General features: G+C 41.2%; 1 protein-coding gene across 6 annotated transcripts in view; it reads right to left on the bottom strand.

Moving 5' to 3' along the window:
* The window catches only part of LOC109887560 (protein FAM168A), a 96,943-nt gene that overhangs the window by 34,071 nt on the left and 37,856 nt on the right, over positions 1 to 25,016 (bottom strand). For 2 of the 6 annotated variants that reach the window (XM_031826794.1, XM_031826798.1), the window contains exons 2-3: positions 22,910 to 23,030; positions 7,631 to 7,722 (exon numbers count right to left, since the gene is read on the bottom strand). In XM_031826794.1, coding sequence (XP_031682654.1) covers positions 7,631 to 7,722; positions 22,910 to 22,980 — 163 coding nt within the window. In that variant the 5' untranslated portion in view covers positions 22,981 to 23,030. Of the gene's footprint in view, positions 1 to 7,630; positions 7,723 to 22,909; positions 23,031 to 24,715; positions 24,880 to 25,016 lie in introns of those variants that run through there. The other 4 variants (XM_031826797.1, XM_031826796.1, XM_031826795.1 and 1 more) reach the window with 3 other exon arrangements.

Below are 25,016 nucleotides of genomic sequence, written 5' to 3'. Positions count from 1 at the left end.
GAGGTCGCTCTTGCTGCTGGTGAGTCCCTGATCCACCTCTACGCAGACGACACCATTCTGTATACTTCCGGCCCTTCTTTGGACACTGTGTTAACAACCCTCCAGGCAAGCTTCAATGCCATACAACTCTCCTTCCGTGGCCTCCAATTGCTCTTAAATACAAGTAAAACTAAATGCATGCTCTTCAACCGATCGCTACCTGCACCTACCCGCCTGTCCAACATCACTACTCTGGACGGCTCTGACTTAGAATACGTGGACAACTACAAATACTTAGGTGTCTGGTTAGACTGTAAACTCTCCTTCCAGACCCATATCAAACATCTCCAATCCAAAGTTAAATCTAGAATTGGCTTCCTATTTCGCAACAAAGCATCCTTCACTCATGCTGCCAAACATACCCTTGTAAAACTGACCATCCTACCAATCCTCGACTTTGGCGATGTCATTTACAAAATAGCCTCCAATAACCTACTCAACAAATTGGATGCAGTCTATCACAGTGCAATCCGTTTTATCACCAAAGCCCCATATACTACCCACCATTGCGACCTGTACGCTCTCGTTGGCTGGCCCTCGCTTCATACTCGTCGCCAAACCCACTGGCTCCATGTCATCTACAAGACCCTGCTAGGTAAAGTCCCCCCTTATCTCAGCTCGCTGGTCACCATAGCATCTCCCACCTGTAGCACACGCTCCAGCAGGTATATCTCTCTAGTCACCCCCAAAACCAATTCTTTCTTTGGCCGCCTCTCCTTCCAGTTCTCTGCTGCCAATGACTGGAACGAACTACAAAAATCTCTGAAACTGGAAACACTTATCTCCCTCACTAGCTTTAAGCACCAACTGTCAGAGCAGCTCACAGATTACTGCACCTGTACATAGCCCACCTATAATTTAGCCCAAACAACTACCTCTTTCCCAACTGTATTTAATTTTTATTTATTTATTTATTTTGCTCCTTTGCACCCCATTATTTTTTATTTCTACTTTGCACATTCTTCCATTGTAAAACTACCATTCCAGTATTTTACTTGCTATATTGTATTTACTTTGCCATCTTGGCCTTTTTTGCCTTTACCTCCCTTCTCACCTCATTTGCTCACATTGTATATAGACTTGTTTATACTGCATTATTGACTGTATGTTTGTTTTTACTCCATGTGTAACTCTGTGTCGTTTTATCTGTCGAACTGCTTTGCTTTATCTTGGCCAGGTCGCAATTGTAAATGAGAACTTGTTCTCAACTTGCCTACCTGGTTAAATAAAGGTAAAATAAAAATAAATTTAAAAAAAATGATTTTCGATTGGAGATGTTTGATATGAGTCTGGAAGGAGAGTTTGCAGTCTAGCCAGACACCTAGGTACTTATAGATGTCCACATATTCAAGGTCGGAACCATCCAGGGTGGTGATGCTAGTCGGGCATGCGGGTGCAGGCAGCGATCGGTTGAAAAGCATGCATTTGGTTTTACTAGCGTTTAAGAGCAGTTGGAGGCCACGGAAGGAGTGTTGTATGGCATTGAAGCTCGTTTGGAGGTTTGATAGCACAGTGTCCAATGACGGGCCGAAATTATATAGAATGGCGTCGTCTGCGTAGAGGTGGATCAGGGAATCGACCCGCAGCAAGAGCAACATCATTGATATATACAGAGAAAAGAGTCGGCCCGAGAATTGAACCCTGTGGCACCCCCATAGAGACTGCCAGAGGACCGGACAGCATGCCCTCCGATTTGACACACTGAGCTCTGTCTGCAAAGTAATTGGTGAACCAGGCAAGGCAGTCATCCGAAAAACCGAGGCTACTGAGTCTGCCGATAAGAATATGGTGATTGACAGAGTCGAAAGCCTTGGCAAGGTCGATGAAGACTGCTGCACAGTACTGTCTTTTATCGATGGCGGTTATGATATCGTTTAGTACCTTGAGTGTGGCTGAGGTGCACCCGTGACCGGCTCGGAAACCAGATTGCACAGCGGAGAAGGTACGGTGGGATTCGAGATGGTCAGTGACCTGTTTGTTAATATTAGGAAGGTGTTCCTTAATGTTTTGTACACTGTGAATAGTGCACTATATACTACGCTAGTAATCTAGGCATAGAAGTGTATTTGGCTGCATCCCAAATGGCACCCTATGCCCTATATAGTCCATTTATTTTTACCAGGGCCCATAGGGCTCTGGTCAAAGCTAGTGCACTATATCATTTGGGATGCATCCAAAGACACTGCAAAGCCGAGATTATAGTATAGTCAAAAAGCAATCAGATGCAAACTAAACTAAAAAGCACACAGCATTTCCCTGTAAGTGGAAAATATGGGGTATGGATGATATATAAAGACAAATATTTACTTGATGGTCGGCGGCCTATAAGCAAAATAAAGGGGTCTGGAATGTGGAGAGAATATGGAAGAAAAGGGACAATATTTATTTAAGGTTAGGCAGACCTATATATTATGAATGTATGCCTTCTCTATGCTATAATGACAGGTGCTATTGATATGACTATGAATTGTACTGATCGCATAGCAATCACACTAAAACAAAGTAGCATATTATTGGAAATAACATAGAATGCAGGAGCAGCCTGTGTGTGTGTGTGTGTCTCAATCCTGAGGCTAAACAACACCTACGCAACCTGATCCGACAGCCCACACGCACGCACAGTCAGAGCCTCAGTATTTATACACACACACACTAATTAGCCCTCGTATTTATGGAACAGTGTGACTGTGGACTAATTGTGAGCAAAAGAGAATCAGCCAGAGACAATTAGAGCAAGAGAGGTAGAGAGAGAGCAGTAGAGAGAGAGCGACACTGAAAGGGAGGGAGGAACTGAGGGAGGAATGGAATAGAGGGAGGGATCCCTACTGTCAGCAGTATCTGAGAACGACAACTGCACTCCCTTGGTCTGCTGTCCCCAGGGGTGTGTGTGTACATGTGTGTCTGTGTATGTGTGTGAGCTCCTGCATATGTACCTCCTGCCTCCCTCCACACAGCATCCATAACACAAGCCTACTGCAACCACTGCAAGCGTCTGTCCTTTCTCTTAACTCCCTGATCAGCTGTAACTTAAGGACGAGCAGCAATGCATTGTGGGTAGGAAGAAGCGACTAGAGAAAAAAAAAACGAGAGCTGAGGGCACCTTTAAAATAATCTCTCTCTTATGAAAGCCAGTGATGTGGTAACAGCCTGGCCTATGAATCACAAGCCAAGTAACCAGCCCTGCCCTCCTGAGCCAGTGGAGGAAAACACCACCAGAGAAATCACATTTCTATTTCCACCTTTCCTGCCCTCCCTTTTTTCACCTTTCTTTGGACATACCATGTGAATTATTATTTTGTTGCACAGACAGCTCATTCGATGCATAGACTCATCCGGTGGTGGATGCACTACTTAGACATGCATATGGTTCATACATCCTAATACAGTATGTGACAGAGGCGGTGACACTGACATTTGGCTTTCGGTGACAAAACAGCCCATTTTGCCAACCAGCCATTAGAGGAGCTTACTAATCATTACCATTCTTACTACAAGGGTTTGTTTTGTAAACAGATCACAATATACCACCACTACACCATTTCCGTACATAGGTTTTCCCCTTCAAAAATCTATTGAAGGCACCCAATCGTTTTATGACCCACATTAGACTGCTTAATGGGGAAAGGGGGAGGAGGGACTAAGAAACTGCAAAGTTTGTATCAGTGGGGACACCTTCAATGCTGCACTGTCCTTGTAAAATGAAAAACTATTAATCTCCATTGTAAACCCAGTCATGGGGATGACAGGAGAGAAAATGGAAAGCAACTGAAATGAATTAAAGCGCAAAAGAGAGTAAGTCAAATTATTGAGTCCGAAATTAAGTAAGTCAAATTATTGAGTCCGAAATTATTGACACCCTTGATAAAGATCAGCAAAAATGACTGTAGAAAATAATTCAATTTACTGAGCTATATTTTATGCTAAAAAAATAGGGAGGTCAAAATGATTGACACCCCTGTTTTTAATACCTCGCCTTGGTAGGATACCGACCTCGCCTTCAAGTTTTTATTTTCACATGCACAAGTGCAGTGAAATGTCTTTCTTGCAAGCTCTTTCCCAGCAATGCAGTAATCAATATCAGTAGTACTATAAAAATACAAAAGTTAAGTAGAACAAAAACACACGAGAAATAGAAGAAAAACACAAGAAAATAAGCAAGCTATATACAGTGTCAGTTCCAGGGTCATTGCCACATTTCAGGCTTCAAACATAAAGATATAAAACTGTATTTTTTTTGTGAAGAATCAACAACAAGTGGGACACAATCATGAAGTGGAACGACATTTATTGGATATTTCAAACTTTAACAAATGAAAAACTGAAAAATTGGGCATGCAAAATTATTCAGCCCCTTTACTTTCAGTGCAGCAAACTCTCTCCAGAAGTTCAGTGAGGATCTCTGAATGATCCAATGTTGACCTAAATGACTAATGATGATATTGCACAAATCTGGGCTTTATGGAAGAGTGGCAAGAAGAAAGCCATTTCTTAAAGATATCCATAAAAAATGTTGTTTAAAGTTTGCCACAAGCCACCTGGGAGACACACCAAACATGTGGAAGAAGGTGCTCTGGTCAGATGAAACCAAAATTGAACTTTTTGGCAACAATGCAAAACGTTATGTTTGGCGTAAAAGCAACACAGCTCATCACCCTGAACATAACATCCCCACTGTCAAACATGGTGGTGGCAGCATCATGGTTTGGGCCTGCTTTTCTTCAGCAGGGACAGGGAAGATGGTTAAAATTGATGGGAAGATGGATGGAGCCAAATACAGGACCATTCTGGAAGAAAACCTGATGGAGTCTGCAAAAGACCTGAGACTGGGACGGAGATTTGTCTTCCAACAAGACAATGATCCAAAACATAAAGCAAAATCTACAATGGAATGGTTCAAAAATAAACATATCCAGGTGTTAGAATGGCCAAGTCAAAGTCCAGACCTGAATCCAATTCGAGAATCTGTGGAAAGAACTGAAAACTGCTGTTCACAAATGCTCTCCATCCAACCTCACTGAGCTCGAGCTGTTTTGCAAGGAGGAATGGGAAAAATGTTCAGTCTCTCGATGTGCAAAACTGATAGAGACATACCCCAAGCGACTTACAGCTGTAATCGCAGCAAAAGGTGGCGCTACAAAGTATTAACTTAAGGGGGCTGAATAATTTTGCACGCCCAATTTTTCAGTTTTTGATTTGTTAAAAAAGTTTGAAATATCCAATAAATGTCGTTCCACTTCATGATTGTGTCCCCACTTGTTGTTGATTCTTCACAAAAAAATACAGTTTTATATCTTTATGTTTGAAGCCTGAAATGTGGCAAAAGGTCGCAAAGTTCAAGGGGGCCGAATACTTTCGCAAGGCACTGTATGTCTTAGTATTCAACCCCCTGAGTCGATACAAGTTAGAATCACCTTTGGCAGCGATTACAGCTGTGAGTCTTTCTGGGTAAGTCTCTAATAGCTTTCCACACATGGCTTGTGCAACATTTGCTCATTATTCTTTTCAAAATTCTTCAAGCTCTGTCAAATTGGTGGTTGATCATTGCTAGACAACCATTTTCAGGTCTTGCCATAGATTTTCTAACAGATTTAAGTCAAAACTAACTCTGACACTCAGGAACTCCATTGTAGATTTGGCCTTGTGTTTTAGGTTATTGTGCTGCTGAAAGGTGGATTCATCTTCCAGTGCCTGGTGGAAAGCAGACTGAACAATGTTTTCCCCTAGGATTTTACCTCTGCTCAGCTCCATTTGGTTTATTTTCTATCCTGAAAAACTCCCCAGTCCTTAACGATTACAAGAACACAATATGGAGAGTGGTACTCAGTAATGTGTTCGTGTTGGATTTGCCCCAAAAGATAACATTTTTTATTACAGACAAAAAAGTGAATTGCTTTGCCACATTTTTTGCAGATGACTTTAGTGCCTTGTTGTAAACAGATGCATGTTTTGGAATATTTTTATTCTGCACAGGCTTCCCGCCTTTCACTCTGTCAATTAGGTTAGTATTGTGGAGTAACCACAATGTTGTTGATCCATCCTCAGTTATCCTATTACAACCATTAAACTCTGCAACTATTTTAAAGTCACCATTGGCCTCATGGTAAAATCCCTGAGCGGTTTCCTTCCTCTCGGGCAACTGAGTTAGGAAGGATGCCTGTATCTTTGTACCCATCTTCCAATAGGTGCCCTTCTTTGCGAGGTATTGGAAAAACTCCCTGGTCTTTGTGGTTGAATCGGTTTGAAATTCACTGCTCGACTGAGGGACCTTACAGATAATTGTATGTGTGGGGTACAGAGATGGGATAGTCATTCAAAAATCATGTTAAACTCTGTTATTGCACACAGAGTGAGTCCATGCAACTTATTATGTTACTTGATAAGCACATTTCTACTCCTGAACTTATTTAGGCATGCAATAACATGACTCAAGAGAGTTCAGCATTCATTTGTAATACATTTGTAAACATTTTTAAAAACATAATTCCACTTTGACATTATGGGCTATTGTGTGTAGGCCAATGATAACAAAAAAAATCTCAATTTATTCAATTTTAAATTCAGGCTGTAACGCAACAAAATGTGCCACAACAATACTTGAAAATCAAAGACCAGTGGTGGGTTTGGTGTCGAAATGACAATGCATAAGCAGAAAATAACCATATACCTACTGTAAAATATGGTGGTGGATCTTTGATTTTCAAATATTGTGGTGGCAACACCATGTTATGGGTATGCTTGTCACCGGAAGGGACTGGGGAGTTTGTCAGGATCAAAAATATGTCTGCTGAAAACCTAACCATGGGATACAGTTATATGTTTCAGTGGGACAATTACACACGCTTTCCAAGAGGTATTGAGTGCTCCTTAATGGTCCAGTCTCAGCCCCGACTTAAATCCTGCTTGAAAATCAGAGACAAGGTTTGAACATTGTTGTCCATCAATGATCCCCAAACAAATTTACTGAGAACATGTTACCGTAAGCGTTGTGCAAGATTGGTAGCATCTGTAATGGCTGTCAAAGGTGCTTGGAGACATGCAAACAATACTGGTCTATTTTTTTTTTAATTATTTGCAAGATTTTCTATCATTTGTCTTTCACTTTGAAATGTGGAATAGGATGTGTAGATCTGAAGGGAAGAAATGTATTCCTATTTTGATGTCATTTTAAGGCAGCTAAATGTGAAGACTATGCAAAGGGTATGTAGACTTTCATTAGCGACTGTGTCTAGAACGTGAGTTTAATCCCTGACGAAGCATTATTGTTTTTATAGATTGAACGGAAAGCCAATGTGTTCCATTGAGCCCATTTCAGCCATTACTGGAGTGTGTTTGAGAGGTCATTACAAACGTTTCCGCTGTCGTTACATTAACGGTAAAAAAATATATATAATAAACCAATGGCACAAGCAAGAGTGGGAAAGTGTCAAATGAAAGCAATCAATCCATCGAGATTTAAATGACAAGTGGATTTTTCACCCCTCAAACACAAGAAATAGGTGGGCGGGGCATGCGCACTCCTACACACATGCATACACACACCGTATTGGTATGGCATTGATGCTGTTATTGCTGATGTTGATTTGGCACTCACCTGCGTATGCTATGTTCTTAGGGTTGCCGTACGGTGTCCCGGGCTGGACAGGACTGTACACAGGATTCATGTTGGAAGATAGTCTACCCTTACTGCAAGGAGAACAGATAGAGAGAGAGAGAGACCGAGAGACAGAGCGAGATATAAACATATGGTGAGAAGAAAGTCATGGCATTCAATGATTATTCATTGAGAATATGCATAAGCTCAGAGGTCTCCATCTTGGAAGTGTTCCATAGCCAGCTTAAAGACATCTGAAATCTGAAAAACTAAAAAGGTACTAAAAACTACCGTTAAACTCACAATATTGTAGCAGGTCTGATTTTGAAAGTTGTTTTTTTCGATGTTCGTGAGAATGCAGCAATTTATTTCCGCAGGATAAAAGTAAATCAGGTAGAAAATGCGAAAGCATACAATACAATTGTTGCTAAATAAAAATGAGTAAAATACAAATATTTCTGTATTGAGTATTATGGTATTTCTGACTGTTTTGAACATCTTCAACAGTCACATAAGAAGACACTAGCACAAACATGACTGACATACTAGAACATTCTTCAACCTGAGCTCATTTGTTTGTAACACTTTTCTCCACCTCTTTCTCAACCTGTTTCCACCACCCATCTCTTTCAGACGCATGCAAGAACTGAACCACACGCACACACATACTCTCCGTCTCTCGACAGCCATTCATATTTAGCTCGTTCAAGATTTCAAAGAAGGTTCGCGAGACTTCTCGTTCTCTCTCTCTCACACACACACAAGTTTGCAGACGACACAACAGTTGCAGGCTTGATTACCAACAATGACAAGACAGCCTATAGGGAGGTGTGTAATGTCAGGAAAAAAAACTCACTCAACATCAACTAAGGAGATGATCATGGACTTCAGGAAACAGCAGAGGGAGCACCCCCCTATCCACATCGACGGGACAGTAGTGGAGAAGTTGGAAAGTTAAAGTTCCTCGGCATACACATCACGGACAAACTGAAATGGTCCACCCACACAGATAGCATGGTGAAGAAGGCGCAATAACGCCTCTTCAACCTCACAACCTCAGGAGGCTAAAGAAATTTGGCTTGTCACCTAAATCCCACAAACTTTTACAGATGCACAATCGAGAGCATCCTGTCGGTCTGCACAACGCATCACCGGAGGGCAAACTACCTGCCCTACAGTACACCCAATTACACAGGAAGAACAAAAAGATCATCAAGGACAACAACCACCCGAGCCACTGCCTGTTCACCCTGCTATCATCCAGAAGGCGAGGTCAGCACAGGTGCATCAAAGCTGCGACCGAGAGACTGAAAATCAGCTTCTATCTCAAGGCCAACAGACTGCTAAACAGCCATCACTAACAGAGAGGCTGCTGCCAGTCCCAGATGCTAATATATGCATATTATTAGTAGTATTGGATAGAAAACACTGAAGTTTCTAAAACTATTTGAATGATGTCTGTGAGTATAACATAACTCATATGGCAGGCAAAAATCTGAGAAAAAATCCAAACAGGAAGTGGGAAATCTGAGGTTTGTAGTTTTTGAACTCACCCCTATCGAATACACAGTGGGATATCGGTTATTTTGCACTTCCTAAGGCTTCCACTAGATGTCAAACACATGTGAGCAACCTGCATTCCATGGCTTTTCTACAGACAATGGAATCCTCCGGTTGGAACATTATTGAACCTTTATGATAACATCCTAAAGATTGATTCTATACTTAGTTTGACAAGTTTCTTCGACCTTTAATATACATTTTTCAACTTTCCGTCCGACTGGATCAGATCGCGCTTTTGGATTTGTTTACCAAACGCCCTAACAAAAGAAGCTATTGGACATAAATGGACATTATCGAACAAAACAAGCGTTTATTGTGGAACTGCGATTCCTGGGAGTGCAATCTGATGAAGAACAAAAAGGTAAGTGAATATTTATAATGCTATTTATGAATAATGTTGACTACCCAACATGGCGGATATTTCTCTGGCTGGTTTGGGCTCTGAGCACCGTTCTCAGATTATGCTTTTCCCGTAAAGTTTTTTTTTAATCTGACCCAGCGGTTGCATTAAGGAGAAGTGTATCTAAAGTTCCATGCATAACACTTGAATTTATCAACAACATTTATAATGAGTATTTCTGTGAAATCATGTGGCTCTCTGCAATATCACTGCATGTTTTGGAACTACTGAACGTAACACGCCAATGTAAAATAAGATTTTTGGATATAAATATGAACTTTACTTTGTATTGTGTAACATGAAGTCCTATGAGTGTCATCTGATGAAGATCATCAAAGGTTAGTGATTAATTTTATGTCTATTTGTGCTTTTTGTGACTCCTCTCTTTGGCTGGAAAAAATGGCTGGGATTTGGTGGTGACCTAACAATCGTTTGTGGAGCTTTCGCTGTAAAGCATTTTTTTAAATCAGACACCGTGGCTGGATTAAAGAGAATTGTATCTTTAAAATGGTACCTAATACTTGTATGTTTGAGAAATTTGATTCATGAGATTTCTGTTGATTTGTATTTGGCGCTAGCGGAACAGGGTTCAAGTCCTAGACAGGATATACGGTAATCATTGCATCTTGCCTATGCTGCACGGCCATCGCTCATCCATATATTATTCCATCCATTTACAATTGTGTGTATAAGGTAGTTGTTGTGAATTAGATATTACTGCTCTGTCGAAACTAGAAGCACCCACATTTCAATCTACTCGCATTAAACATCTGCTAACCATGTGTATGTGACAAAAAACATTTGATTTGACACACACACACACACACACACACACACACACACCTCTCCTCGTTCTAGGAGGCAGTTAACCGCTAGGCTAAGACCATTGGGCAAGTAACCGAAAGGAAGGTCTCTGGTTTGAGTCCCCGAGCTGACTAAGTGAAAAATCTGTCGATGTAGCCTTGAGCAAGGCACTTAACCCTAAGTGCTCCTGTAAGTCGCTCTGGATAAGAGTGTCTGGTTATTGACAAAAATGTATAATGTCCTGTTTGTAACCCAAGCAGCCAGGAGCCTATCCCCAGTCTAGAGGGTATACCAGGAACAAAAAGGACCTCCCTCACATTAGAGAGATCTCTCCTAGTGTGTGTGTGTGTGTGTGTGTGTGTGTGTGTGTGGAATTGAATCAAAGTTGTAAACAGTACAGTGAAATGCTTACTTACAGGCTTTTCCTCAACAATGCAATAATACTAAGTCAGATACAAAAAAATACACGAGAATATGTGTGCACACTTGACGTGTGAGAGAAAATGCCTTCCTCAAGGGATCCATGTGACCTTTCACATGGACCCTGTCACCCTTCCACTCACAGCATGGTTGTATTCATTAGTGAACACCGTAGCAAAACATTTAGAAATGTAAAATGAAAACGAGTGTTTCTTATTGGAATAGTTCAGGTAGTCCCCGTTTCTAACATCTCTATCCAGAACTTAATCGAGCATCTGACACAAATACGCAAGATTTTAGTTCTGAGTGTCTGAGATTACAACCACACATACAAACACATTGAGTCAAGCCAACAAAACAGAAAGCATTTAAATCAAGAGATTTTCTTTGCAGTCACTAAATAATCACGATCAAAATTGGAAACACAATTATCAAGAAGTGCAATATTTTGGGCGCTCTCTCCTTTTTTGTATATGTCACAAAAAATGTCATACACAAATATTTTTTCCTGATATTTTTAATTTATTTTTTTAATTTAAAAAAGTCAGTCCCCCATTGCCTAGATCGTTCCCTATATTGTACATGAATAGAGTCATTTAGAATTCTGTCCACTAGTATTTGGGTAGTTGCCATATAGCCAAAACAAAAGTTTAAAAAATATTTATTCCATAATTAAAGTTTTTTTTATACACCGTTGCAATTAATTTAAAAAAAATCTAATTTAAATGAACCATTTCAGGCATTTAAGCCTTGATTTTGTCCTTTGGTGTGACAATTAATGCTAATATAAAAAGATTCTCAAACAGACAAAAATTTTACTCATTAGCTACTTCTGTTTTTAAATCAGTAATTATATTCTGGAATTTCAGTTGTATAATGAAGATCAAGTAACTTGACAAAACTAGATAAAAAGCTATTTGTTTACTTGTGTATTATGATGATGTCACCTGCCTCATGCTTAAATTTTTTTGGGGTATTTTGTTCAAGGTAACTCTATTTATTGGTGTCACCCCATAGGACATTATGTCATACCGATGGACAATACACAAAAGACAGTCAGAGTTTAAAAGGTTAAAACATAATTAATTACACTTTCAGAAGTTTCAGACCACTGTAAAATGTAACTTCTAAACATCAGAATTAGATCCTCATTAAAGGATTTAAAGCGTACTCATTCGAATTGAAGGGCCTCAAAAGAGTCCTGTATTGTTATTTTTCACCACTATCACCCAGAGTCAGCAGTGGGTAATTTGCGTGCCCGGTGCCTTCCTTGGATGTGGTAGCTCCCTCCCGGAATCTAACTCTGATTCCATTACCCGTGTTCACTATGGCATGCACATAAAGTTGATAGGGCTGATATTGGAAGTAGACGTCAGCGCATCACCGGTCGAGGTTATAGTCACCAAATGCGCCTGTGGTGCCCGCAAGTACCTGCTGCAGTCATCCAATTAACGTTGGAGGAATTAGAGGAACGATAACTAATTTAATAAGCCATTAGCAGTTTCACTGTACCGACCGTGTGTAATAAGAATCGAGTGGCTTAATCTTTGAGACAAGACTGGCAGGATCACTCAGGTAGACCCCCACAACATTGAGTGTTGCAACAAGGCAAAACGGCACAGTCCTCTAGTGATGGAAAAGACCCAAGCACATCCAGTGGGAGGCCCGACAGCCGAAGCCGTGGGAGCAGAGGCACACACTAGATGACTGATAGGGGGCGCTGTGTTGAAGCCACTGTGCCTGCATCTTGGCACTCCACCACTATAGAATTGCATTCATTAATGTCTACATTAGTCTTTGCCATGTTTATTCTATTATTAAAGCCACCTTAATGCATACTTTTAAATTACATAATGTGAGCTAAGAAAAAACAAACATTTTACTTAAAGTATAATTTTTTGAGATTACTAATATATATGTTACTGTCCCCACGACAACAACAAAATACTGAAATACATTTTTCCTTTATACATTTAACTGAAATACTGTAGAATTCCAGTCAATACAATGGAGGACTGCTCCAAATGGAGTGTGCTAATATGGCTGACCAGTGGCTTCAAAGCCTCTCAATGGCCAAACCATAGCATCAGTAATCCAGGGTTTATATACATCATTGGTTCAGACCACATGCTCCACTCATGTCTTCTGTGCCTCCTCAATGCAAGAGAACCCTCCCTATGCAAAGGTGCACAAATGCTGGCTCATTGTTTAATCACAATTCTGTCACACCATGTGGACATTGATTACATTTTGTCCCCAAAATCAATCAGAACTATTTGGAAATATATTGAATAGATTTGGGGACTACTGTTTCTTGAAAATGCTTATGTGTCATAAGAACAAGAGTGGGTGAAGGGAATTGTATTCATGTTGTTTTCACTAACTAACTTTGAATTTAAGTTCCACAACCTTACCTGGGACAGACACACCACTGCTATGGGATTATTTCAGATACTCTTTAAAGGGTAGGGTTTCAGATGTTTTTGGGAAGATGGGGAGGGACTCTGCGGTCCTAGCTTGAGGGGGAAGCGGTTTCCACCATTGTGGTGCCAGGACAGAGAAGAGCTTTGACTGGGCTGAGAGGGAGCTGCTCTCCCATAGGGATGGGAGGGCCAAGAGACCTGATGTGGCATAACGGAGTACTCGGGTTTGGAGTGTAGAGTTTGAGCATAGCCTGAAGGTAGAGAGGGGTAGTTCCTCTTGCTGATTCGTAGGCAAGTACCATGGTCTTATAGTGGACGTGAGCTTCGACTGGAGGCCAGTGGAGAGTGCGGAGGAACAAGGTGACATGGGAGAACATGGGAAGGCTGAACACCAGGCGGGCTGCGGCGTTCAGGATACGTTTCAGGGGTTTGATGGCACAAGCAAGGAGCCAAGCCAACAGCCAGTTGCAGTAGGCCAGCGTGGAGATGTCAAGTGTCTGGATTAAGACCTGTGCAGCTTCCTGTGCGAGGTAGGGTCGTACTCTACGGATGTTGTAGAGCATGAACCTGCAGGAGCGAGTCACTGCTCTGATGTTTGTTTAGCAGAGAATGGTAGGCTGTTGCCCGACGTCACGCCAAGGTTCATTGCACTGTGGAGTTGTCAACCGTGATGGAGAGTATTTCCCTGATGCCAATTAAATTAATAGTTTTGCAAAAGGGTGTAAAGATATGCATTCCAGATACAAAGGCAAGAATTTGGGCAAATGTATTCATGCATTTTGATCATTGTTGTTCTACTGTTGATACTTTGGACCTCAGTTCCAAAAAATGCTTATATGCAATTGAGAAAAATGTAATAACCAAGAAACTGCTGCAGAGACAGAGATATAGAGCAAAAGCAATGGACAGATAGAGGAGTGAAGAGATGGATGGGTTGTGTGTGTGTGTGTGTGTGTGTGCGCGCGCATGCGCTGGGGGAGTTTAAGAGTAATAAACAAATCAATAAGATAAACAATATAAAAAAATAGAGTGAAATACAAAAAGATGACTGAAACAGAATAAAAAGACATGATCACATGATGGCCAGACAGTGGAGCTGGAAAGGTGGAGGAAGAGAGGTGACAGACAGATGAGATAAGGGGATGTTGAAAAAGACATTAGATGAGATGGGATGCTGGATTGATGCATGGACAAGGTGAGAAGAAAAGGTTGATGAACTGAAGGAGGGGTATATTAAAGAGAAAATATTTACAACTGGTTAGGGAAAGTCCAGGACAGCAGACAAACAGAGGTGATAAACCGGACATATACACTCAGGTCCAAAAATATAAAGATGAACAAAGAATGTACAATACAGTTGAAGTCGGAAATTTACATACACCTTAGCCAAATACATTTAAACTCAGTTTCACATTTCCTGACATTTAATCCTAGTAAAAATTCCCTGTCTTTGGTCAGTTAGGATCACCACTTTATTTTAAGAAGGTGAAATGTCAGAATATTAGTAGAACGATTCGTTTCAGCTTTTATTTCTTTCATCACATCCCAGTGGGTCAGAAGTTTACATACACTCAATTAGTATTTGGTAAAATGTACTTTAAATTGTTTAACTTGGGTCAAACATTTTGGGTAGCCTTCCACAAGCTTCCCACAATAAGTTGGGTGAATTTTGGCCCATTCCTCCTGACAGAGCTGGTGTAACTGAGTCAGGTTGGTAGGCTTCCTTGCTCGTATATGCTTTTTCAGTTCTGCCTACAAATTTTCAATATGATTGAGGTCAGGGCTTTGTGATGGCCAATCCAATACCTTGACTTTGTTGTCCTTAAGCCATTTTGCCACAACTTTGGAAGTATGCTTGGGGTCATTGTCCATTTGGAAGACCCATTTGCGACCAAGCTTTAACTTCCTGACTGATATCTTGAGATGTTGCTTCAATATATCCACATCATTTTCCACCTCATGATGCCATCTATTTTGTGAAATGCACCAATCTCTCCAGCAGCATAGCACCCCCACAACATGATGCGGCCACCCACGTGCTTCACGGTTGGGTTAGTGTTCTTCGGCTTGCAAGCCTCCCCCTTTTTCCTCCAAACTTAAAGATGGTCATTATGGCCAAACAGTTCTATTTTTGTTTCAGCAGACATTTCTCCAAAAAAATACAATCTTTTTCCCCATGTACAGTTGCAAACCGTAGCCTGTATTTTCTATGGCAGTTTCGGAGCAGTGGCTTCGTCCTTGCTGAGCGGCCTTTCAGGTTGTTGATATAGGACTTGTTTTACTGTGGATATAGATACTTCTGTACCGGTTTCCTCCAGCATCTTAACAAGGTCCTTTGCTGTAGTTCTGGGATTGATTTGCTCGTCGCACCAAAGTACGTTCATCTCTAGGAGACAGAACACGTCTCCTTCCTGAGCGGTATGACGGCTGAGTGGTCCCATGGTGTCAACGTGTATGTAAACTTCTGACACACTGGAATTGTGATACAGTGAATTATATGTGAAATAATCTGTCTGTAAACAATTGTTGGAAAATTTACTTATGTCATGCACAAAGTAGATGCCAAAACTATAGCTGGTTACCAAGTCAGTTAGGACAAGAAATTTGTGGAATGGTTGAAAAATGACTTTTAATGACTCCAACCTAAGTGTAAGTAAACTTCCAACTTCAACTGTATATATTACAAATACTGACCTGTATTGAATGCTCAAAAAAATTGGAAATATTTTGTACTAAATAAAATTGTTCAGAGATTTTCGCAAGACACCTTGCGAGGATAACGACACAGCCTTTTTCTCAAATTTTTTATGAGCTTGGACACAGAGTGATCTTAGACTATTCCTCCATACAGAATCTTTCCAGATCCTTGAAATCCTTCCTCTGCGCCAATGGACTGCCCTCTTCAAATTTCAATAGTTGACTTTAAGAATGACCCCAGGACCAGTAGAAGCAAAATAGCAACAGAACACCAAAGATCCATGACCAAATACATTTTTATGGGGTTCTTTTCTGCATATGCATCTTTCTTTCGACACAAAACCCACCACTGATGTGCGTGGCCAAAGAGCTCTATTTTCATGTCACCTGACCATAGAACCGGTACCAATCGAAGTGCCAATGCCGTTTAGCAGATTCCAGGCATTTACATTTGTTGGATGACATGTACAGCCTGGCCAAAAGTTTTGAGAATGGAAATAAATATTTGTGTCACAACGTTTGCTGCTTTAGTGTATTTAGATATTTTTGCCAGATGTTACTATGGAATACTGAAGTATAATTACAAGCATTTCATAAGTGTCTAAGGCTTTTATTGACAATTACATGAAGTTGATGCAAAGAGTCAATATTTGTAGTGTTGACCCTTCTTTTTCAAGACCTCTGCAATCCGCCCTGGCATGCTGTCAATTAACTTCTGGGCCACACTGATGGCAGCCCATTCTTGCATAACCAATGCTTGGAGTTTATCAGAATTTGTGGATTTTTTTTGTCCACGCGCCTCATGAGGATTGACCACAAGTTCTCAATGGGATTAAGGTCTGGGGAGTTTCCTGGCTATGGACCCAAATATCAATGTTTTGTTCCCCGAGCCACTTCGTTATCACTTTTGCCTTATGGCAAGGTGCGCCATCATGCTGGAAAAGGCATTGTTCGTCACCAAACTGTTCCTGGATGGTTGGGAGAAGTTGCTCTTGGAGGATGTGTTGGTACCATTCTTAATTCATGGCTGTGTTCTTAGGCAGAATTGTGAGTGAGCCCACTCCCTTGGCAGAGAATCAGCCCTTCTTGACACCAGGCCATGCTCAAAGTCTTTGCCTCACTGTGCGTGCAGATGCTCAGGAATGGCAACAGGCAGGTGTGAGTGCAAGCTCTGTATTGGTGGTGCCCCAATCCCGCAGCAGAATCAACTTTAGGAAACGGTCTTGGCACTTGCTGGACTTTCTTGGGTACCCTGAGGCCTTCTTCACAACAACTGAACCGCTCTCGAAGTTCTTGATGCTCCGATAAATGATTGATTTAGGTGCAATCTTACTGGCAGCAATATCCTTCCCTGTTTCCTTGCAGGTAACCATGATTGACAGAGGAAGAACAATGATTCCAAGCACCACCCTCCTTTTGAAGCTTCCAGTCTGTTATTCGAACTCAATCAGCATGACAGAGTGATCTCCAGCCTTGTCCTCGTCAACACTCGCACCTGTGTTAACAAGAGAATCACTGACATGATGTCCGCTGGTCCATTTGTGGCAGGGCTGAAATGCAGTGGAAATGATTTTGGGGGGATTCAGTTCATTTGCATGGCAAAGAGGGACTTGGAAATGAATCTGATCACTCTTCATAACATTCTGGAGTATATGCAAATTGCCATCATACAAACTGAGGCAGCAGACTGTGAAAATTAATATTTGCGTCATTCTCAAAACATTTGGCCATGACTGTAAATAGATCTTTAGCCACGCACATCAGTGGTGGGTTTGGCATTGAAAGAAAGATACATGCAAACTACCAAGTTAATGCAATATACAGGGAACTCAGAAAGTATTCAGACCCCTCGACTTTCCACATTGTTACATTAGCCTAATTCTAAAATTGCTTAAATAAATAAAAAATCCTCATCTATACACAATACCCCATAATAACAAAGCAAAAACAGGTTTAGACATTTTTGCAAATGTATTACAAAAAACAGAAATACCTTATTTACATAGGTATTCAGACCTTTTGCAATAATACTCAAAATTGAGCTCAGTTGCATCCTGTTTCCATTGATCATCTTTGAGATGTTTCTACAACTTGATTGGAGTCCACCGGTGGTAAATTCAATTGATTGGTCAAGCTTTGGAAAGGCACACACCTGTCTATATAAGGTCCAGCAGTTGACAGTGCATGTCAGAACAAAAACTAAGCCATGATGTCGAAGGAATTGTACGTAGAGCTCCGAGAGAAGATTGGGTCGAGGCACAGATCTGGGGAAAGGTACCAAAAAATGTCTGCAGCAATGACGGTCCCCAAGAACACAGTGGCCTCCATCATTCTTAAATGGAAGAAGTTTGGAACCACCAAGACTCTTCCTAGAGCTGGCCGCCCGGCAAAACTGAGCAATCGGGGGAGAAACCTATGGTCACTCTCACAGAGCTCCAGAATTCCTCTGTGGAAATGGGGAAACATTCCAGAAGGACAACCATCTCTGCAGCCTTCCACTAGTCAGGCATTTATGGTAGAGTGGCCAGACGGAAGCCACTCCTCAGTAAAAGGAGCATGAAAGCCTGCTTGCAGTTTGCCAAAAGGCACCTAAAGACTCTCAGACCATGAGAAACAAAAGGCCTGAATACCAAGCGTCAAGTCTAGAGGAAACCTGGCACTATCCCTACGGTGAAGCATGGGGGTGGCAGCATCATGCTGTGAGGATGTTTTCAGCGACAGGGACGGGGAGACTAGTCAGGATTGAGGGAAAGATGAACAGAGCAAAGAAGAGAGATCCTTGATGAAAACCTGCTCCAGAGCACTCAGGAAATCAGACTGAGGCGAAAGTTCACCTTCCAACAGAACAACAACCCTAAGCACACAGCCAAGACAATGCAGGAGTGGATTCGGGACAAGTCTCAATGTCCTTGAGTGGCCCAAACAGAGCCCGGACTTTAACCCGATTGAACATTTGTGGAGAGACTTGAAAATAGCTGTGCAGTGACGCTCCCCATCCAACCTGACAGAGCTTGAGAGGATCTGCAGAGAAGGGGAGAAACTCCGCAAATACAGGTGTTTGTAGCGTCATACCCAAGAAAACTCAAGGCTGTAATTGCTGCAAAAGGTGCTTCAACAAAGTACTGAGTAAAGGGTCTGAATACTTATGTAAATATTATATTTCAGTTTAAAAAATGTATATACATTTGCAAAAATGTCTAAAAACCTGGTTTTGGTTTGTCATTATGGGGTATTGTGTGTAAAAAAAAACAATTTATTCAAATTTAGAATAAGACTAAGGTAACAAAATGTTGAAAAAGTCAAGAGGTCTGAATATTTTCCTAATGCACTGTAGCTCAGAATTTGTACAATTGATTTCATACAGTCTTATTTGTTCATCTTTATCAAGGTTGCCAATCATTTGACCTGACTGTATACTAAAATTGGCCATATACTACAAATATGGGCTATACAATACGTTGACCATATTTCACAAATATATTTGCCATATTCTACAAATATATTGGTTATATGTTGCACATATACAGTGTACTACACATATAAATCATGCATATTACATAATGTACATATTTTACCTAGCTTGAAACATACAATGATTCCCAGGTACAGCACTGCAGGGCTTCCAAGCTGCTACCCACTCACTGCAGTAAGGCCGGCACCTACCTCAGCCTTCCCTAAATAAACTGGTGGGTTCTTGCTGAGAAAAACAGGCTGCTCTGCTACACACAAAAAGCATCAAGACTGTGGGCTCAGAGGATTCATATGACAGCAGAGTGCCAGCGAATGGCTGTCCAAGTATACACACACAAAATAGCACGGAGACGCTTGAAATCCCTTATGTTTGTTCATACATAACTCATGTATGTTTTGTCCATGTATAGGATTATACTTCACTGTATAACTCAAGGCCTATACTCTGTCCCTGAGTATCAGTTAGAGAGATAGAGGAAGGATGATATACTTACGTTTTCACACAAAACACATGTATGTAGGGTGTCCGGTCAAAACCACTCATTCCAGGGTTTTACTTTATTTTTACATTGTAGAATAATAGTGAAGACATCAAAACTATGAAATAACACATATGGAATCATGTAGTTACCAAAAAAGTGTTAAACAAATTATTCAAGTAGCCATCCTTTGTCTTGATGACAGCGTTGCACATTCTTGGCATTCTCTCAACCAGCTTCATGAGGGAGTCACCTGGAATGCATTTCAATTAACAGGTGTGCCTTGTTAAGTGTATTTGTGCAATTTCTTTCCTTCTTAATGTGTTTTATCCAATCAGTTGTGTTGTGAAAAGGTAGGGTTGGTATACAAAACATAGCCCTATTTGGTAAAAGAAGTCCATATTATGGCAAGAACACCTCAAATAAGTGTAACAGTATAACTTTAGACCGTCCCCTCGCCCATTCCCGGGCGCGAACCAGGGACCCTCTGCACACATCAACATCAGTCACCAACGAAGCATCGTTACCCATCACTCCACAAAAGCCGCGGCCCTTGCAGAGCAAGGGGAACTACTACTTCAAGGGCAAGTGAGCAAGAGCAAGTGACGTCACCGATTGAAACGCTATTTAGCGCGAACACCGCTAACTAGCTAGCCATTTCACATCCGTTACATAAGCAAAGAGAAATGACAGTCCATCATGTCTTAAAGTAATGAAGGTCAGTCAATTCAAGAACTTTGAAAATGTCTTCAAGTGCAGATGCAAAAACTCTCATGAGGACTGCCACAGGAAAGGAAGACCCAGAGTTACCTCTGCTGCAGAGGATACGTTCGTTAGAGTTAACTGCACCACAGATTGCAGCCCAAATAAATGCTTCACAGAGTTCAAGTAAGGGACACATCTCAACATCAACTGTTCAGAGGAGACTGCGTGAATCAGGCCTTCATGGTCAAATTGCTGCAAAGAAACTACTCCTAAAGGACACCAATAATAAGAAGAGACTTGTTTGGGCCAAGAAACACAAGCAATGGACATTAGATCATTGGAAATCTGTCCTTTGGTCTGGTCTGACGAGTCCAAATTTGAGATTTTTGGTTCCAGCCGCTGTGTCTTTGTGAGACACAGAGTAGGTGAACGGATGATCTCCACATGTGTAGTTCCCACCGTGAAGCATGGAGGAGGTGGTGTGATGTGGGGGTGCTTTGCTGGTGGCACTGTCAGTGATTTATTTAGAATTCAAGGCACACTTAACCAGCATGACTACCACAGAATTCTGCAGCGATACGCCATCCCATCTGGTTTACGCTAAGTGGGACTATCATTTGTTTTCAACAGGACAATGACCCAACACACCTCCAGGCTGTGTAAGGTCTATTTGACCAAGAAGGAGGGTGAAGGAATGCTGCATCAGATGGCCTGGCCTCCACAATCACGCGACCTCAACTCAATAGAGATGTTCTGGGATGAGTTGGACCGCCGAGTGAAGGAAATGCAGCCAACAAGTGCTCAGCATATGTGGGAAGTCCTTAAAGACTGTTGGAAAAGCATTCCAGTTGAAGCTGGTTGAGAGAATACCAAGAGTGTGCAAAGCTGTCAAGGCAAAGGGTGGCTACTTTGAAGAATCTAAAATATATTTTGATTTGTTTAACACTTTTGGTTACTACATGATTCCATGTGTTAATTCATAGTGTTGATGTCTTCACTATTATTCTGCAATGTAGAAAATAGTGAAAATAAAGAAAAACCCTTGAATGAGTAGGTGTGTCAACTTGTGACTGGTACTGTACATAAAACTGTGCATAGAGTTTGGGAAATAAAATAATGTCATAGGCAAAAAAACTCAAACACAGAAAAACAAGTAGCGAACATGTCAGGACATCCATCATCCACCCAAGCCTGTGACCGAGTAAATGCAGAAATAAAATTACAATATATTCAGTTAATTCAGTACCAACTCATTTTTGCATATACTGCAGAAGGAAAAAATTATAATACACCATTACATGCTGACCAGACCCGGGCGCGTCGCATGCGCTAGCGTTGCAAAATAAATGTACACATACATGTCATTAAATCATTGCACCCATACTGCTCGCGAGCATCTGCGTAGCCAGGCGCTAAAATACAACTTGGTTCTATTTGTGATGCTTGACACGCTGAAAGTCCTGCCTCTCCCATCTCTTCATTAGTTTTTAGGAGCATATAACCATGTACCATCTCCTCAATGATTTTTAGGAGCATATACCCACGTGGGTGATTGAAAGATGAACTGAGGTCCACACTCCAGTCGGTTGTGGTAATGCACCTTAAAGTTGGTTGCGAACTGCCATATAAAGTCCAAAGAAGAAGCCTGAAGGAGGAGAGATGACTAAAAACGAACTCAGTTGACCATTTTATCTGTGGATTAATTGTCGGAGTAGAGGACCTTGTGCGTTTCAGGTGAAATAACAACCCAATGATTATATCCCAGGACAAATTAACAGCAATATATCCCAGGACAAGTTAACAGCAAGCTAGCAAGCTAAATTGCCATAAATGTTTAATGCATTTCGACCTGATTAATATAATTAGTTTGTTGTTTGTTTTGATATTTCAACCTGCTTGTCCTGATCGCGCCTGGTGTGGGTGGACAAAATCAACTTGCACACGCGCTGTCTGGTCAGCATGTTACACTGTAATATATACATACTGTAAGGACTTACGATGTGGTCATCCATTTTGCAAATTTTGTTTTCATCACTTTCAGATATTCATTTGGTGCCATGTTTGGAGGTCAGCAAGGTCAAAGTTCGTGAACCTCAACCTCACACCTGTAGCCTATTCAGTTAACATTTTCATAACGTTGCAGATAAAAATGTAATGGATAGAGCCGGCACGATTCCCTATTCTACACAATCTATTTCTAGCTCAACGCTCTGTAACGTATTTCCGTTCCTGAACAGACTCTGGGCCATTTCATCACATTGGTAGGGGAGGATGGGGGGGGGGGGGGGTTAAAGCATCGAAGTTGTTCTACACTGACCTCTTCAGGTTCTGAGCACTTTCTGGTTGGTACAAGAAACTGAATTGGTCGGTGGGGTGCCCGCCGGCCATTCTCGGGGCAATGCTAGTGTAGGAGCGGAGGAGGAAATGGCAATGCAAATCTGTGAAAATGAACAAAAGAACCATGATTATAACAGAAGCAGAGAAACTGGGAGAGAGGAAGCAGTGAGAGGGTATGACTGTAGCATAAGCAGAGAGATGGAAGGAGAAAGAGACATTGAGGGGGGAAGGAGAGAGAGAGGGGGAGACAGAAGGGGTAAAGAGAGAGAGGTGGAGAAGGAGTGAGGGAGATAGGTCATGATAATTGAACAGAAGAAGCCAAGGTAGGTCACCTCTAAAGTAGAAGCACAGAGCACACGTAACAGCATGACAGATGCGCAAATGCAAAAAAAACTGTGGGTGGAAGGAAACCAAACAAAGCAATATAATTGAATTTAATGATCCATGACACTTGAAAGCCATGCCACCAGAGTGTATTTAAGCAATAAGACCCGAGGAGGTGTGGTATATGGCCAATATACCATGACTAAGGGCTGTTTTTAAGCCCGACGCAATGCAGAGTGCCTGGATACAGCCCTTAGACGTGGTATATTGGCAAAATACCACAAACCCCAGAGGTCCCTTATTGCTATTATAAACTGGTTACCAACGTAATTAGAGCAGTAAAAATACATGTTTACCCATGATATATGGTCTGATTTACCACATCTGTCAGCCAATCAGTATTCAGGGCTCGAACCACCCAGTTTATAATACTGTGTATTAGAGGTCGACCGATAATGATTTTTCAACGCCAATACCGATTATTGGAGGACCAGAAAAAGCCTATACCAATTAATCAGCCGATTTTTTTGATATTTTATATTATAATATGGTAAAATCTAGAAACGATCTGTCACGTTCTGACCATCGTTCGTGTGTGTTTTCCTTGTTTTAGTGTTGGTCAGGATGTGAGCATTCTGTTGTGTGTCTGGTTTGTCTATTTCTATGTTTGGACTAATATGGTTCTCAATCAGAGGCAGGTGTTAGTCATTGCCTCTGATTGGGAACCATATTTAGGTAGCCTTTTTTGTGTTGGGTTTTGTGGGTGATTGTTCCTGTCTTTGTGGCACCAGATAGGACTGTTTTGGTTTTTTCACGTTTCTTGTTTTGTAGATTGTTGTACTTTCATCTTTATTAAAGGTGTACAAAACTAACTACGCTGCATTTTTGTCCGCCTCTCTTTCCCCAGAAGAAAACCATTACACTATAATTTCAAAAACATTATTATTTCAGTGAAATACGGGACCGTTCCATATTTTATCTAACGGGTGGCATCCCTACGTCTAAATATTCTTGTTATATTGTACATCCTTCAATGTCATGTCATAATTACGTACAATTCTGACAAATTAGTTCGCAATGAGCCAGGCTGCCCAAACTGTTGCATATACCCTGACTCTGCGTGCAATGAAAGCAAGAGAAGTGACACAATTTCACCTAGTTAATATTGCCTGCTAACCTGGATTTCTTTTAGCTAAATATGCAGGTTTAAAAATATATACTTCTGTGTATTGATTTTAAGAAAGGCATTGGTGTTTATGGTTAGGTACAGTCGTCCAACGAGTGTGCTTTTTTCGCAAATGCACTTTTGTTAAATCATCCCCCAGCGTTGCATCGATTATATACAACGCAGGACACGCTAGATAAACTAGTAATAATCATCAACCATGTGTAGTTATAACTAGTGATTATGATTGATTGATTGTTTTTCATAAGATAGGATTAATGCTAGCTAGCAACTTACCTTGGCTTCTACTGCATTCGCGTAACAGGCAGGCTCCTCGTGGAGTGCAATGAGAGGCAGGTGGTTAGAGAGTTGGACTGGTTAACCGTAAGGTTGCAAGATTGAATCCCAGAGCTGACAAGGTAAAAATCTGTCTTTCTGCCCCTGAACAAGGCAGTAAACCCACCGTTCCTAGGCCGTCATTGAAAATAAGAATGTGTTCTTAACTGACTTGCCTAGTAAAATAAAAAGGTGTAAAAAATATCTATTAAAAAATAAAAATAGGCATCCAAAAATACCGATTTCCGATTGTTATGAAAAC

The sequence above is a fragment of the Oncorhynchus kisutch genome, linkage group LG6 (assembly GCF_002021735.2).
Source record: "Oncorhynchus kisutch isolate 150728-3 linkage group LG6, Okis_V2, whole genome shotgun sequence".
Taxonomy (NCBI): domain Eukaryota; kingdom Metazoa; phylum Chordata; class Actinopteri; order Salmoniformes; family Salmonidae; genus Oncorhynchus; species Oncorhynchus kisutch.
This window is presented reverse-complemented; position numbering and strand designations above follow the sequence as displayed.